General features: G+C 36.7%; 1 protein-coding gene across 1 annotated transcript; it reads right to left on the bottom strand.

Annotated features, from left to right (window-relative positions):
- Window positions 1-3,862: 3,862 nt before the first annotated feature.
- On the bottom strand, window positions 3,863-6,189 carry LOC104612487 (uncharacterized). The gene is made up of 2 exons (XM_010279915.3): window positions 5,488-6,189; window positions 3,863-5,325 (listed from the first exon to the last, which is right to left on the bottom strand). Exon 2 carries the CDS (start codon window positions 4,955-4,957, stop codon window positions 4,055-4,057), a length of 903 nt encoding a protein of 300 aa, XP_010278217.1. The 5' UTR covers window positions 4,958-5,325; window positions 5,488-6,189; the 3' UTR covers window positions 3,863-4,054.
- Window positions 6,190-15,869: the final 9,680 nt, after the last annotated feature.

Below are 15,869 nucleotides of genomic sequence, written 5' to 3'. Positions count from 1 at the left end.
CTACTATCCACAAACTATTTCCTTATTTTTATTTATAAAGACACTACTGCTATGTATTGCGAATGAATTTGGATTCAGTCCTCATAAAACCTTCCTCACTGTCTCTTACAGCTGTGCATTAAAAATATTTTCCCATAAATAAAAACATACAAGTATGTAAATGATTTTAATACATGGCTATGACCTCTGAGGATGGTGTTAGGCTGGTTATGTGAGGACTAAATCCAAATTCATTGATCCCATGAGTGACAGGAGAGATATTCCTAATGCATGATTGTAATATTCTTATGGTCCAACTGTACAATCCGTCTTAGAACACTGATCTAGATCAACAATGACTTAAAAGCAGTGCCCTGGATAGTGGGAGTTGGCTTCATCAATTAGGGTTAAGCAAAACCTATACTGAATCCGGCCCCTCGAGCCTAGGGCTGTCAATTAGGGGTGGATTCAAGCTGAGCCAAATAGTACAAGGCTCAAGTTCAAGAGCTAGAACCTTGAGCTCGAGCATAGCTCGAGTAAAAAATTCATAAGCTCGAGCTCGATTTTGAGAAAAAATGTTTTATAAAAATAAAAATTAAATACAAAAAAAAAATTATTTGATATTTAAAAATTAAGAATTATATATATATATATATATTCGAACCGGCTCGCGAGCCTCATGAACCGAGCTCTATTAAGCTCGAGCTCGGCTCATTTCTTAATTGAACCTATGAATTGGGCTCGAAATCGGCTCGGAAACCAAGTCGAGCCAAGTTCAAGTAGCTCATGAAGAACTCGGCTTATTGCCACCCCTACTGTCAATAGGACAGATCTGGGTAGATCAGAAATTAATCGACAAAAAATATTAAGGAATTGGAACCAAACCAGACCCTATAGGGCCTATAATTTTATACTTTAATTTATTAAATTGATTTGAAATTGGGTAGAACCGATTAGGACAATAGATTAAGATCCATCAGTGCTAATCCTAAACCAGAATCTACCCAATCATTTTGGGTCTATCGGTCAGACCCGACCCATTGGATGCCCTATCTAAGCTGGATTCGGGTCTTGGAAAAAAAAAAGAAGGGCACAATTAAATAAGGAAAAAAAAGAAAACTATTTTAAATTCTTCATTTGTAGATGTCAGTGAGAGGGTCTCTTGTCTCATGTTAAATTGCTAATGCATGTATGAAACGAGGATGCCATCAAAGCAAGTGGTACAATATACTGTCGACCACTGCCATGTGTTCCATATACAGTAGATCAGAGAACGTAATTAAATGGGTCCTAGTTACAAGTGCTCATTCATTAAATGAATTTAGGCCATTTGATGTTGATCCCTAGGACATCAGCATGTGATCTAGATTTCTTCATAGTGCAAGCCCTCCAGAAATTCCAATCACATGGTGAATGAATGGGGCTCATCCTCCTTCTGCCAATCAGCTTTGCATGATAGATTGATTTGTATATTGTTTTTTAAATTTTCTTTTAGGCTGCGTTTGGTTTTGTGATACAAAGGCAAATATGTACTTTGCAAGTTTGCGTACATATTTTTTTTTGGGTTCAAAAAAGCAAAGTGGATTCACAGTGTAACCCGTTTTTCCATCCTTCTTGTTTGTTTGAAATTGGTGCAAGTTGCAAAGTGTGGGAGCAAACATTAACTTTTGGTCAAACATGCCAATCTATATCCTGTTTATATCTATTATCCGAAGAGCACAAGTGCGTATCCCAAAAATGGGTACAGTATTGCACTCTTCTCACGGGCCAGGATACATAGATGTCAGGAAAAAAGCATTTTTGGCCTCTTAATCGTTGCATTTTTTGTATAATAAAAAAATGCTCACAAATTTAAACCGAGGTATATAAATACCCCAATTCATTGTTTGTATTGCAAATAAATGCAATCTTAGATTCAGTTTGGTGAAATACAAATACAAATATCTACAGTATAAATACATACAAATACAAGATTTTGAACTCTATAATTTTTTTTGATCAATTTGAACTCTATAAATTTGTATTTATATTCTTTCCAAACTGAGTCTTTTTAGGGAAAATTTTTGTGATTTCAGTTTATTGGTCAGTTAATTTTCTTATACCATATCTTTTCCATATCATAGTCGAACCCATCTTTTTATTTGTTTGTATTGCAATTTTATCTGCACTAATACAAAGGCATGGGACTGCAAATAAAACAAATTGCATAATTTTGAATCATTTTTGCGCTGGATTTTACTTTCACCTGCACCGCAAATAAACAAAATATAGAGTAAAACTTATGACAAATTTGAACTGAAATTTGACTCAACTCATTTGCAGCCCCATATTTTTGCATCAATGCAAATTAAATTGTATTACAAACTAACAAGGCTAGGAGGGCAAACTAAAGTAAAATGAAACTTGTATTTTCCTGCTATACATCATCATGGATCAGTTCAAGTAACTAGTCACTAGTTAAAAATGGACAAGAGGGTGAGGATTTAGTAGATTTAGTAGAGAGAAAAGTAAATAAACTAAGATGATGGTGGTTTGGACGTGAGGCCAAGGCATGTATCTGCATGATGTACTAATGATAAACTTAAAGTCTTAGGCACATCCATCATCTTGACTAAAACCAAAATAAACATACACATAGAGAAAAGATAGGGCCACGCCAATAATCTCAAATGGTCTCGAAAACCCTATTTTTGCTGATAACTCAACAGTCATTTGGTGTCCCTTCAAAAATGGAGACGTAAAATCAAACCCACAAAATTATATGCTCTCTATTAATGGGTCTTACATCTACATGACTCTTGAATCTATGTATATATATATATATATATATAATCAAACACAAAAATACGCCAATCACATGGGCATTGTTTTTAAAAAAAAAGTAGGCACTTAGCTGGTTTAACCCCTCCCTCCCCTGCCCCAATAATCATCACCCTAAATCCATATTTGGTTTGATAGAAAGGGTAGGAAAAACTATACAAAAGGTATGAATAATTTCTAACAAATGCCTGAGATACTCAGATACAAACCTATACAGGGATGCTCAGCATTTGAATCACATTGTAGGAAGAGATTCCAGCATTTCTATTTGTATCAAAGGATCCCAAAAGAAAAACACAGGACTCAATGCCACCTTCCCAACTTACTGATACACTGCTACAACTCAAATCCAAGTTCCAAAGTTCCTTTTTTTTTCATTTACCAACAAATGTTGTTTCCTAATTTTCTTTGCCTTTCTTGTTTTTCTTCGTGGCCCCATTGAATATCCACACTAGAATTTGGGAGAAAAAAATTATCCCCAGAGAAAAATAAAGGAAAAAAGAATGAAAAGTAAAACCTCTGTATCCACCATGTGAAACTCCAAGGGTTGGAGTGGTGGTTGCTTTTCTTGGAAAGCACAGTGCACAGCTTTTGTTAATGCCGTTATCTCCCTTTTATGTTTTATAGAACGTGGAAACAAACTCATTAATGCCCAAAAAGACAACTGGCTTCGATGGGTTTAAAAAGGTAAAATTTTACAGATCATTATTCATTACCAGTTTACCACCGGAGACTGTGGTTCTTTTTTTTTTTCTCCTAAAAATAACCACTGAAATCTTTTTAAGATCCCCAAAAGCTTATTTTGGGGTTTGGGTGGCTTCTCCTTTTATCCTTTTCTTGTTGTTTGCTTCTCATGGCAACCATACCAGATGCCACTGTCAATGCTGTTAGTGTTGTTACAGTTACACTAAATAAAATTCTTTCCTTGGAGAATCCAAACTGATGTGTCCACTTCCTCCCATGGAAAACGGAAAAAGATAAAAACTTGTGTGTTGAAACTTAAGAGTTCAGAGAGAAAAAGAAAGAAAGAGATGAAAAAAAACAACTCCAAGTATGATCAAAACCAACCAATTTCAAGTTTTATCAATACACATTTCTGCAACTCAAAAACCAGAATGTCATTGCCAAGTATTTTCTGTTTTTTTCTTTCCTATAATCATCATCAAATGAATAACTACATTCATTCTCCCCAGAAGAAAGAGAATTGAAAGAGAGAGAAAATAAAATTGAAAAAAAATGGAAACAAGAAATTTCTTTATGGGTTCTTACAGGCATAGATCAACAAAGAAAACTCAACTCTCTCTTGGTCCTTCTGCGCTGTCTTCTCCTCCAACCACAACCGGCTGTCCAACCCGCTTCTTGTCCTAAACATGAAAACAGCATATCCAGAGTCTGGGTTGAAGAACCAGTCATGAACATCCCACATCATATCAACCAGCAACCCATCAACAAAGATGGTCTGGTTCCCTCTGAAATTCCACTGCAACCTCTTCACTCGAATTACCTTCCTCTTATCGATACAGACTGATAGCACTGGATACTTCAACCCTTCGTCTTCTCCACTGCATCTGATCAAAATTTCGTGGGCCGTCCCAGTATTGCAGAATTGCGCCTTGGTTGAATACAAAGGATTCCCTGAGAAATGCTCTGTTCGGGAGATCAAAGAGAATTGGGCAACCGAGAGAACAGCCTTGAACTTCTTGCAGACCACTTCTTCACCCATGTCTCCAAGGACCAGTCCAAGCTCGGAGTCAGCCAGGACCACAATATAGAATCCGTCAACTGGTTCAGGACCAGAGTCATACTTAGCTGTGGAGAGATCCCAGAAGACTTCAATCTTAGAATTATCAGATTCCAATATCCGGCTGCCTTTCTTTTTCCTGAATAACCGTGAATTGGTGTTGACTTTGAGTGCAGAAGATGGGTCGTCGCCGCAGTTGATGCTGAAGCCTTGACCCATGAAATTCTTAGACCAGGTTATTGTGATCAGGATTTGCTTCTGGGTGGAGAGCTTTACTTTGTAGACACAGGTGACTGCATTCTGGATTGAAGGAATCAATGATGTTGGAGGACGACAACCATGCGTTGAAGTGCCCGCACAAGAAGGATCATTTACTTTTATGGCGTATTCGCCCAAACAAGATGCTATATCTCTCATTGTAGACGAGAACCCAGATGGAGAAAATGGGAATTCAGAGATGGATACTTCCGATACACTAAAATAGTACCAGAGAGAGAGAGAGAGAGAGGAGAGGTGAGACTGTGAGAGGGATCTGAAGGTTTTGGAGAGATGGGTCCTTGAGTCTGGCTTTCTGTGTTAGAGAATATGGGGATTGCTTTCTGTCTTAAGAGAATATGGAGAGACTGAAGGTATACATCAATGGGTTATCTGTTTTCCTATGAACTGTCTTTCCTTGTTTTTGCAGTTTTCAAGAGAAGAAACCAAGGAGAGAGAAATGAAAGAAGGGGAAGAAATCAACCCAGGTTCCCGGCCAGCCTATCTAGCATTAAATATGACACCCTCACCTACATAAAATACAATGAAAAACGCAGTTAGTGAAAATGGAAACAAAAGATTCAAACAAAGCTTTCCAAATTTCCATCCTTTATTTAATTTCATCATTTGCCAATTCATATGCGACATTAAAAATTAGAGGGAAAAAAAAAAACAAAAAACTGAAGTCGGACCCGGTCTGAAGTCTGAATTTTACTGGAGCTTCATTGTTTCTTATTTCTGGAGAAACCAAACGACACACGCAAAAGGAGAAGAATTAATAAAAGATTATACTATGTTGTGCTTGATAATTAAATCCAAGAGAAGAAGACCTCGATTTGATCAATGGATATCAAAAGCTCTAAGAACTGCCAAACAGGGAGATCTTAACTGAAATGTACAAGGGGCTGGGGATGCTTTTGATTGCTTGGGAGATGATGTGGGGCTTGAGATGATGACTGAAGTTGATGGTGAGTGTTGGGTCCACAAATAAAAAACCAGTATGGAGAGACCCACCAGGCCACCAACTCCAAACCCACGCTCCTATGAATCTCTGATTAAGAGTCAAGTGATAATGTGAGCTACAAACTTTCATCCACTGATCCACACCTCAGTTTTACTTCACCTCTATTCAATGTTCACTGTTTATATCTACTCTGAGTCAGCAGAACAGGGATTAATCCTTGTTCAGTTCTTCTTACATCCTAAATACAGCAGACCATCATAAATTCACAGTTGGGGAGAGGAAACATTAAATACATTAGAAATCAATTAAATAACCCAAAAGCTCCAGGAACATAAACAGATCACTAAGAGATATACATATATAATAAAAGAAACTGGCTCAAGTTTCAATTTCTGAAAAGCTACAAAGAAAGGATGGAATGGATAGAAGGCAAAAGGTAAAGAAAAGAGGCTGTAATTTATAAACAAAGTCCAACACATAATATTATCATTGCATGCTAATGAGGCTTGCTTTTCCAGATATAGTGAAAGGTTTTTCAGAAAGGGTTGAATGTTTGAGTGGGTAGAGCATGGGGAATCTGTCATAGGAAGTTACTTTTTCAAGAGGAGGAATTATTGCTTTTGGGTGCAAGTGAAGAGAAGGAATTGTTTTTGGGTTATGTAGACCCAGAAGCAGTCTTGTCTTAGAGCATGTCTGCCCATTACGGCCAGTAGGATTGTTTTTTGGCAAATAGAGGAGACCAAAATCTGCTCCACCAAGTGGGACAGAGTTAAGTTGGACTCAATGTAAAATTGGCAACTAAAGGATGGATTGGATGCCCTAAAGGTAATGTCATGCAAGTATTATTAGATACCTTTGGGTCGACCCAATGGCTCAGCTGGACAGTCCTTTCTGTCCCACATCACGGGCTCAATACCTGTTTACCCACCCACACACACACACGGGTGGGTAGAGAGAGAGATGCTCCTCTGGCCTCTATGTTTGGATTCACATATTGCCAGTTCAAATTGAGAGCCCGTTTGGGAGGGTTTCTGCTTTTAGATTGAACCACTACAGCAAAGAAGCCGTCATGGTTGAGTGCCAGTGTTCTGGATAAGCTATTCCTAAAAAGCATTCAGAAAGGGGCTCGGATCTGCTACCCACAAATTATTCCGACATCCCTACCCACGAGTAATTACATCTGCGCATTGGAAATATCTCCCTTATCATTCAAGGGGAGATGTTTCCACTTTCCAATAGTGGCACTGGTGCTCCGTGGGTATGAATGTGGGAAGAATTTGTGGGTAGCAGATCCATAGTATTCAAAAAGTTCACATCCACATTCCGGGGTTTCGCCAAATTTCACTTCTGTGCTTTTTCTATGTGGGGTCCATCTCAAAATGTGAAAAGCCGCTGTGTGAAAGCCCTGCCAGTTCCCAAACGGGCACTTAAAACTCTATGGTGTTGAATTAAGTAGCCCTTCTGAACCACTAGAAGAAAGCATGTTTTGAAACAGGTTCAAGTTTAAGTTTTAAAAGCAAGAAATACACCACACACAGCATGTTTTCGGTGTTTCTGTTTCAAGAATCAACGCTTTTCAAATCAGGTTGGTTGACCTTTGCCTGTGAAGCTCACATCAGGAAAAAAAATCACAACAGAGAAAACCCACTTGATCAAGTAATCCACACACACACACCCCTGTTTTTAGGTTTTGAGGGTTCTCCACATTTTGTAGACCTCCAAAACAAGCCAAAATGAGAGGAATGTAGTCGGAAGAATCCTCATCCAGCTCATGTATTAGTCTTGGTTCTATGAGAATGAAAACAATTCCTTCATGGGAACAAAACGTTATGTCATGCTTCATGCAACTAGCAAGCTTCAACAATATAATAAACCCCCAGAATCGTCAATGCCAACAGTTTTTTAAAAAACTAATTAGCAAAAACAAACTGCAGACAAGGAATTAATATTAAAAAAAATGGAAACAAGGACAAAATGTATGATAAGAACTCCATGAACACAACATTTAGTATCTATTGATCTGGCCAGATATCCTCAATAAATATTTCTTTATTTCCCATATATTCTTTCTTCATGTAAAAAAAATAAGCTAGTGGAGGTTTTCCACTCCCATTCCCCAAAACAAAATTGAAAAAAAATAAAAAGTCCCTTTCTTGCCCATAAAGTAAAAGGTATTTTGCTGTTAAGTACTTTTTGGTCAAACAATTTATTAATTATTAAATTATATATCCTGATTTATTTCCAATAAAAAAAAATTCCTAATTTGATAATGCACATTAGAATTAAAATGTATAAACGTGATCAAAACCAACAACCAATGTATTTAAAATGTATTAATAAGTAATAAAAATTGTGAAAAAGGAAATAATTCCAATGGCGGTTGGTTGTTATTTCCAATTAATTAAGGAGCTAATTAACTTAAAAATGATCAATTGCCTAGAATTTGTTCTTTTTTCTCAATAATTAATGGTAATCTCCCATCCTCACACGGATGCAAAAGATCTAGGCATCTAGCACTAGTGATTTTCTGACTTGCAGAGATTTGTTTATAAAATAGGTCTGGTTTGGAGTGTAAGCTAAAGTTTGTACCAAAACCAGTGATGGGTATGGAGTGTCAACATCTATATATCTGAATTTCTCATTCTTCGCTTCTTTGCCTCCCTTTTCTTTATTTGTTTATGATTTTAGTTTTCTTGTTTTAGGGAGTGTGTTGGAGTTTGTGTCTTGATTTTTAGATTGATTTTCACTAAACATCAGCTCTTAATATAGGGGCCGTTTGATAAGTCTTTTTGAGAAGATCTTCTGGTAGCTCTGAAGGTCAAAAAATGTATAGTGAGTTTTTGCATTAAGATCTTGATAGTTTAAAGACCGTTTGATTCAAGCGTATCTTTTCGTGCGAAGATGAATCAAAAAATACTGAAAAGCTCCATTTAAAACTTTCTGAAACCAGCCCAAAACAGGTTTTCCATGTCTTTTCAAGATACAATCTTTCGACAACTAAATCTACCACGAATCAAACGAGAAAAGACTGAACCACAGTCTACCAAACTTGTAAATAACCAACAAAAGTGTGAAAAAATTGCATCAAACGGGCCTTAATTACACAATTTGAAAACATTTGTATACGTCTCATCTACTAACTGCATGTGCAGTCTAAACTTAGTCTTCTCTTAATTAAATAAGCTAAGAAGCTAAGACCCCATAAGTGTTAGTTAATGCAATGATATAAAATAATCCTTTCACTCCATATCTTCTAAAGTAGACAGTTCAAAGTCAAGACTCAAGATATACATAATTTACACCAAATTGATAGTTATTTGGCTCCCCACAACTAGTTTCAGGCCATCTCTCTCTTATAAACTAATATAGACTCAATCCAAGAAAATTCTCCAGCTTTCATTCAACTTTCTTGGTTAATTCTTAAGTTGACTAACTCCATGCAGTTCTTACTTCTTACTGATCACCAATCCCAATTTTCCATCTCAATGAGCACAACACACGTGCACATAAATAAAGAATAAAGGGTCCAGATTCAATGAGGAGTCCACAGGAGGTGCTGGATTTAACCATTGGATTGGTTTCACATAAGACTATGACAGTGGAAGGTGGGGAATAATTGTTAAAGTGCAAACAGATCTGACAACTCCCTTAAACATCCTACGAATCTTTCAAGTGGCAAATTTACTTGGGATTTGAATGATTTCCGGAATTTCATGAAAAATTTCAGACCAAATGGGGCTGACATGGACTGTAGGGTTCAATACAATATTATCAGTGCAGAGGATTCTGTAACCGATGAATTATGTGGAGTGATGACAAGATTTCCTAAAAACGGTGCAAGTTTTATTAACAATTCCAATCTCCTACCCACAAGACATAACAACTGTATATCGGGAACATCTCCCATGAAGGATAATATATAAGTATGAGAGATGTGTGAATTAAATATCCCAACACATTTATAGGAAAACTTCCATTTCACTAGATTAGAAAACATTTTTTCGATGAATATTTCTTTTTTCAAATTTTTACAACATAAGGGTCCTTTGGTGACGGGTAATATCTCGGACTAACAAACATGAGAATAGGGTTTCGAATATGAGATGAGAGCAATCACTTTATATGAAAAATGTCAAAGATTAGGATTTAGGACTATACCCATTCTAGCCCTCCGAAGACCCAATATAGATGGAACCAACATTGAGTAATGGCTTTTAGAATGTAATTGACACCCTATATCCACCTTGTATTGGAGTGAGATTATGAGACCCATATCAAACAATCCAATGGTTAGAATCGGTTCATCATTCTTGTGAGAGGCCTCTTAAGCGGATCATACCCATTCTTTTTTTTTTAATTGTTTGATAAATTACTTGTACATCCCCTAGGGTTTTAGTCAAATACTTCTACCACCTCCGTAGCTTGCTTAGCTAATGGCCACAAAACAAAAGTATCAGTTCTGCCACTAAGATGTATATTTTTAAATTAACAAAAATACCCTCATTTATAAACACAAAATACTGTTATGTTATATATAAGGGCAACTTTGTCTTTATAATAAATAAGAAAGTTCCAAAGAAAAGGTAAAATAGAGTTTTAAAAGGAACAAGTAATACAAAGAAGGGGTAATTTAATGGGCAATTTTAAGAATTAAGAATTTAATGTCCCAATATGGATGGAACATGCTGTGAATTTGGTGTGAGAAACTTGCTGTGAGGAGCAGATCTGGGCTCATGCAAATTAGCTGAGTGTGAATTCTGATTTACTTTTGGTTTAAATATCTTGGGTGTTTGTAGAAGTAAATTAAGAAGTTACATGATGCAATCCTCACTTCTTATGGAAGAGAATGGAGCGAGGCAAGAACAATGACACTTGTTTGAGAAGAGGAACAAGATAGAAAGCAAATGGGCCTCACTTTATATGAAAGAAAATTAAGGTATGAGAAAAGTTATTTATTTGGAAAGTATAAGGTAAGAAGTAAAATGTATGAAAGAGAATTAAGGTAGGAGAAAATAATGTTGAATTATTTTAGGAGGCACAATTTTTCTCTTTCAAGAGTGCAAATGAGACCAAAAAAAAAAAGTAAACTTTGCATCAGGTAGGAATATAAGTTATATTTACAAATTAACAAATGCAAAATTGAACTGGGACCAAAATTTGTATTTGCTCCATAAACACTAACAAGTATGTTAAATCAGCTGTTGTTTGGTAATGGCCACAAATTTTGTCACACGTCTCAATGTAAAGACAATTTGAGGTCCACTTGTGAAGCTGAGTGATCCGTGAAGTAGCTTATCCATGTCAGCCATTAGATCATTGCAGATAGGGGTATAACTAGAGTTGCCCAACTTTAGGCTCGAGCTTCGAGTTGGGTTCTTTCAAATTTTGTTGGAAAAAAAAAATCAATCCAAGCCCGCCCAAGTTGCAGCCCTAATTGCACATGCATTGCTTCATTGAAAGAAATTCTTTGAAATATGTCAGAAGGAACTATTGTTTGGCATAATAGTAAAATCTCAGACCAGTAAATGTAAAAATACATGTTCATGTTCAAGTCTAAGAGTGGCCATTCATGCTAAAAAGGAAAACCAAAGGTTAGGATCATATGTAGGGATGTCAACGGGTCAGATTTAGTATGGGTTTGTCCAAATCCAATTAAATGAATAGAAGGCACCCACTGACATCCCTAATCATATCCGATCTACCCCTCTTAGATGGTTAAATAATAAAAACCTATTTTTGAACCTCACCCAAGAGCTTAAGCTTTTAGCTTTTTTCCTAAGCAGCTGAGACCAGGTAAATAATGGCCTTTGAAATAGATCAGACCGGGCCCAACCAGAATTGGACTAATTGCTGATCCTAATAAGGTTTGCAGTAAACTGCGGGGTAAGACAAATAATTAATGTGGTAAGATGCTGTTAGGTCTACTATTTGAAAACTTCAAACAGTCATATTGCTTTCTCTCCCATTAAAACTTGTCATTTTGAATACTACAGGATTTCAAATTTCAAGCCTGACATATGTCTGTTGTTTGGTATTAGTTGACCCTAATTTTGCGAGCTTGGTGGTTAGTTTGTACTTTGATATAAAGCCTGCATAACTACAAACAGTGGCTTTCCAGAAACAGCAATGGGTTTTGCTGGGTCAAAACTGAATTTGGTCACGTCATATGTCTTAATTTGCATGAAGATCTGAACAGCCTAAAGTTAGTTTGGTTATTGCACTTTTTTTTTGGTCCGTAAAAAAAAATGTAAAATGTTTCATTTAAAGCTTTCTTTCTAAAATTAGCTTTTCGTGTCTTTTCTGGTAATTAAATCTATTAACCATGGTCTATCTAACTTGTAAACAACCGAAAGACCGTAAAAAAAGACACACAAAACAGGATCGTACATTATCACCCTCATCCCATCATACTAGGGAACTCGTTGACTGAGTTGGAACCGGTGAACGGCGGTGCATTTCTTCTGCTTGTGATTCAGTGGATGATATCTATCTATATCTGTTTGATAGAACGCAGGCAGGAAGCCCTTAATATGATATTAATGGCGGACCAGTCGGCAAATGTGGGTATGGGTTCCAGTATATTGCTGTAGACCTCTACCCCAGTACCCCACCATCACTACTTATTAATGGCCTACCTCACCCACCACCAGCCACCAACCCTTAATTGACCGGTTGCCGGGGAGCAACTGAACTGAATATAGCACAAGGCTAAGGGGCTGTTTGATAGTAGCTGGTGGTTAATTGGTTTTTCTCTTTTTTCTATGAATCAAGTGTATGTTTGAGAGGGCTGAGGTAAAAGGTGAGGGTTGGCTAATTCCGTTGTTTATGTGGAATCAAATCCTGCGGGGAAGTTATAACACCAAGAATAAAAAGAGGTAAATCCAGATCAATTTCACATAAACGATCCAACAATCCCCTGCAGCCACTCATCCAGAATATTTCTGCAATGATTAAGTATCGTATACGTATTGGTGCATTCAGATAGGCATTAAGACACTGATACAAAAACATTTTTAAGCATTAAAATTTTAAAATATTTGGTTGGAACCCTCTAATGATATTTTAATTCTTGCACTACTTTTGGTTTTCCAATAAAAATAAATGAGAAGGGAGATGTTTCGATGTACGGAAGTAGCAGATCCAAATTCAAAGTGCAATGACTTTTGGCTTTCCAAGTTGGATTCCACATAAACAGCCTAAAGCTTTGTCTGATGAAGAGAAAAATCAAGGTTAGTCGAAATCAACTATTAATCAGTCATTTGAAGGGCTGTTGCTGTTTCAACCTTTTGGAATAACTTATAAATACAATAAATAAGCACCCAGTAAATTTTGTTGCGCTTGTCTCTTAAATACCCTCAGCCTTCCCTCAATTTTCTAAAACACTAGTGTGGTTACAAGGACATGCCCACTAGATCCCATTCCTTGTGATGCCGGCTGGAACCCAACAAACATTGATGGACATGGGCCTCACAGTCAAGGTTCAAAATATTGATATGTATTTCGATACATCAGTAGGAGTGTATCGGGCATTTCGATAAGGACCCATTCATCCCCTGAACCGGTTAGACCTCGATGCATTTACTATAAGGACATATCAGAAGGGTCCCAAAACGATACATATCAACCAATATATAACGATACTTTGAACCTTGCTCACAGTATAAAAATGGTGACATTTCGGTCACGTCTGGGGCCCAGAACATATATAAGTCAACAACACAACCATCCAATGGAGAAGTTCCATATTAATTAGAAGTTTAGGACAATACCATAAGCCCATCGGTGAGAATTCCAGATTGTTGCCTCTCCAGAAACAGATTGTTTGGACATTAATTGAGGTAAGGGGAAGGGAAGGACCTTATCTCATCTCAAGTTACATCAGCTCAGAAAATAACCTACATAAATAAAACTATTAAAGGAAAATAAATTAAAAGTTGCATCAACCCTAAAACCGAAGAGGTGATCTAAATAGAAATTGAGGCAAGAACTAATAGGACCACCCTATGTACCAACCAATTATCATTTCAACGAAAAAAGACCATTCATTATCTGTAGCTATTGAAAAATAACTTCTTTAAAAGGAGACTAATTTATTGGTAAAAGACTTAAACCTCCATTTAATGTTTCTTTTAAATACTAAAACATTCCCACTATTTTTCAAATTGGACTTAAACCTCCCTAGTGAAGTAATAAGACAAAAAGTTCCCTTCCATTAGCCTTCTGTCTAAATTGCTATGTATATATAACATCATGGAATAGTTAAATTCTTTTATAAACCCCTCATTGCCCCTTTGCTTGCATACGACAAAGTATCTATGCACAAGATCGAGGTCCCTCGTAGCAATTGATCAGAGTTCCTCCTTTTTTCATACAAAATTGGAGAATTCATAACCATGGTTTTTAAAACCGGATCGGAAAAATTGGGAATCGTTTATCTGATCGGTTCTATTTTTTCCCAAAACCATTGATTTTGGTCAGTAAACCGTTGAACCGATCAGTTAACCGTTCGAACCGATAACTGGACCCCTGACTGGTTCGGTTTTAAAACCCATATTCATAACTTTGTTCCCCTAGGTACCCCACCAAGGCTGTTGGTCCGTTCATAGCATATTAGGTCTAGACCTCCTGTACAGCCAAACTGGTTCTACAAATACCATATGATTAATGTCAACATCCACTATCTGTATATAGCAAGGTTTTTAAAATCGAACTAGACAATGAACCGGTCAGGGGTCTGGTTCCCAGGTCGAATGATCCGATCGTTCAAACCAAATAGACAGCCCATTCTATAAAAAAAATATTAAAAAACAGCCAAAACCATTAGACAGTTCGAACGGTTTGAATGGTTTGACCGCCTGAATCAGTGGTTTGCTGACTAAATCAATGGTTTTTGGTGAAATAACAGTTCTGAGGTAAAACTGAACTGGTCACCTGATAGATTTCCGGTTTTTCCGATCCGGCCCGATTTTAAAAATCATGGTACATAGAGAGATTCAGAATACAAAGAGTGGACGATTTTTGGTGAAATAACAGTTCTGGGGTAAAACAAAACTGGTCACCTGACAGATTTTCGGTCCGGCCCGCTTTTGAAAACCATGGTATATAGAGAGATTCAGAATACAAAGAGTGGACGGTGAAGTGATTCAGAATACAATCAGCGCTTTCTAATTTTGTCAAAAAAAAAAACGCTCTTTTTCCAGTTCGGTGGTTTTCTTTATAAATTTAAAGAATTTTGAATCCCAAAATGGTCTTTTCATTAATACAGTTAAATATAACGCCACCTTACTCTGACAGGGGAGGTTAAAGTCCTATGAGAAGTGAGAGGGGAGGTATAAGTATTTGGGTTAAATATCAAGAGAGGTTTAAGCCTTTTACCCTTAATTTATCTATTGTCATTGGTCTTTTTCATCCCTCCCTCCCTCTTCTCTCTTGCCAAGCCTCTAACTCTGATGCCTATATCCTCCACTGGAATAGGGGAAAAATTAACAAAAATTGTGCATGGAAAATTCATAGTTTCTTATAAACATCTCCGTTATCTTGAACAAGCAAAGAGAAGTCAGAAAAGTAGGGCAAACATTTTAGGAAAATGCAGCCACCTCATACACAAAATTCTAACCACCGCTTACAATGGTTACAATGCAGAACTACTTCAACTCTCCTTACAAAGACGTCCCCATTTTCATGCCATCCTAAAATTTTCAAAATAAAAAATCATAGCTATTGAAATAAAAATATATAAAAAGTATAATATTAAAACTTGTTCATTCAGATAACTACTCTGAACATAGATTGGGTAAACACAAACTGCAGCGTAAAATGTGCAGCAAATGAGAGATGAGAGAGGAGGGAAGAAACTAAGACAAATATCCAAAAAAGTACCCTTTTGAATAAGCCTTACAGAGACTCATGCCATTTATGAAGGCTTATTGTTGAGTTGGACTCCTTATCCATAATCTCGGCTTTGAAAACTCGGAAATGTCCAAACTGCAAGATGGAGGCTCTCTTTTTGAAATAATTACAATTTGTTTTGTTGGTTCATTGCTATAGGGAGGTTAATAGATGTACTTATAGAATGGCTAATGTAGCTATATATGAGAAAGACTAAATCAA

The sequence above is a fragment of the Nelumbo nucifera genome, chromosome 2, assembly GCF_055504915.1.
Source record: "Nelumbo nucifera cultivar China Antique chromosome 2, China Antique-T2T, whole genome shotgun sequence".
In the NCBI taxonomy this organism is placed as follows: domain Eukaryota; kingdom Viridiplantae; phylum Streptophyta; class Magnoliopsida; order Proteales; family Nelumbonaceae; genus Nelumbo; species Nelumbo nucifera.
The sequence above is the reverse complement of the archived record's forward strand: the minus strand, read 5'-3'. Positions and strand labels throughout refer to the sequence as shown.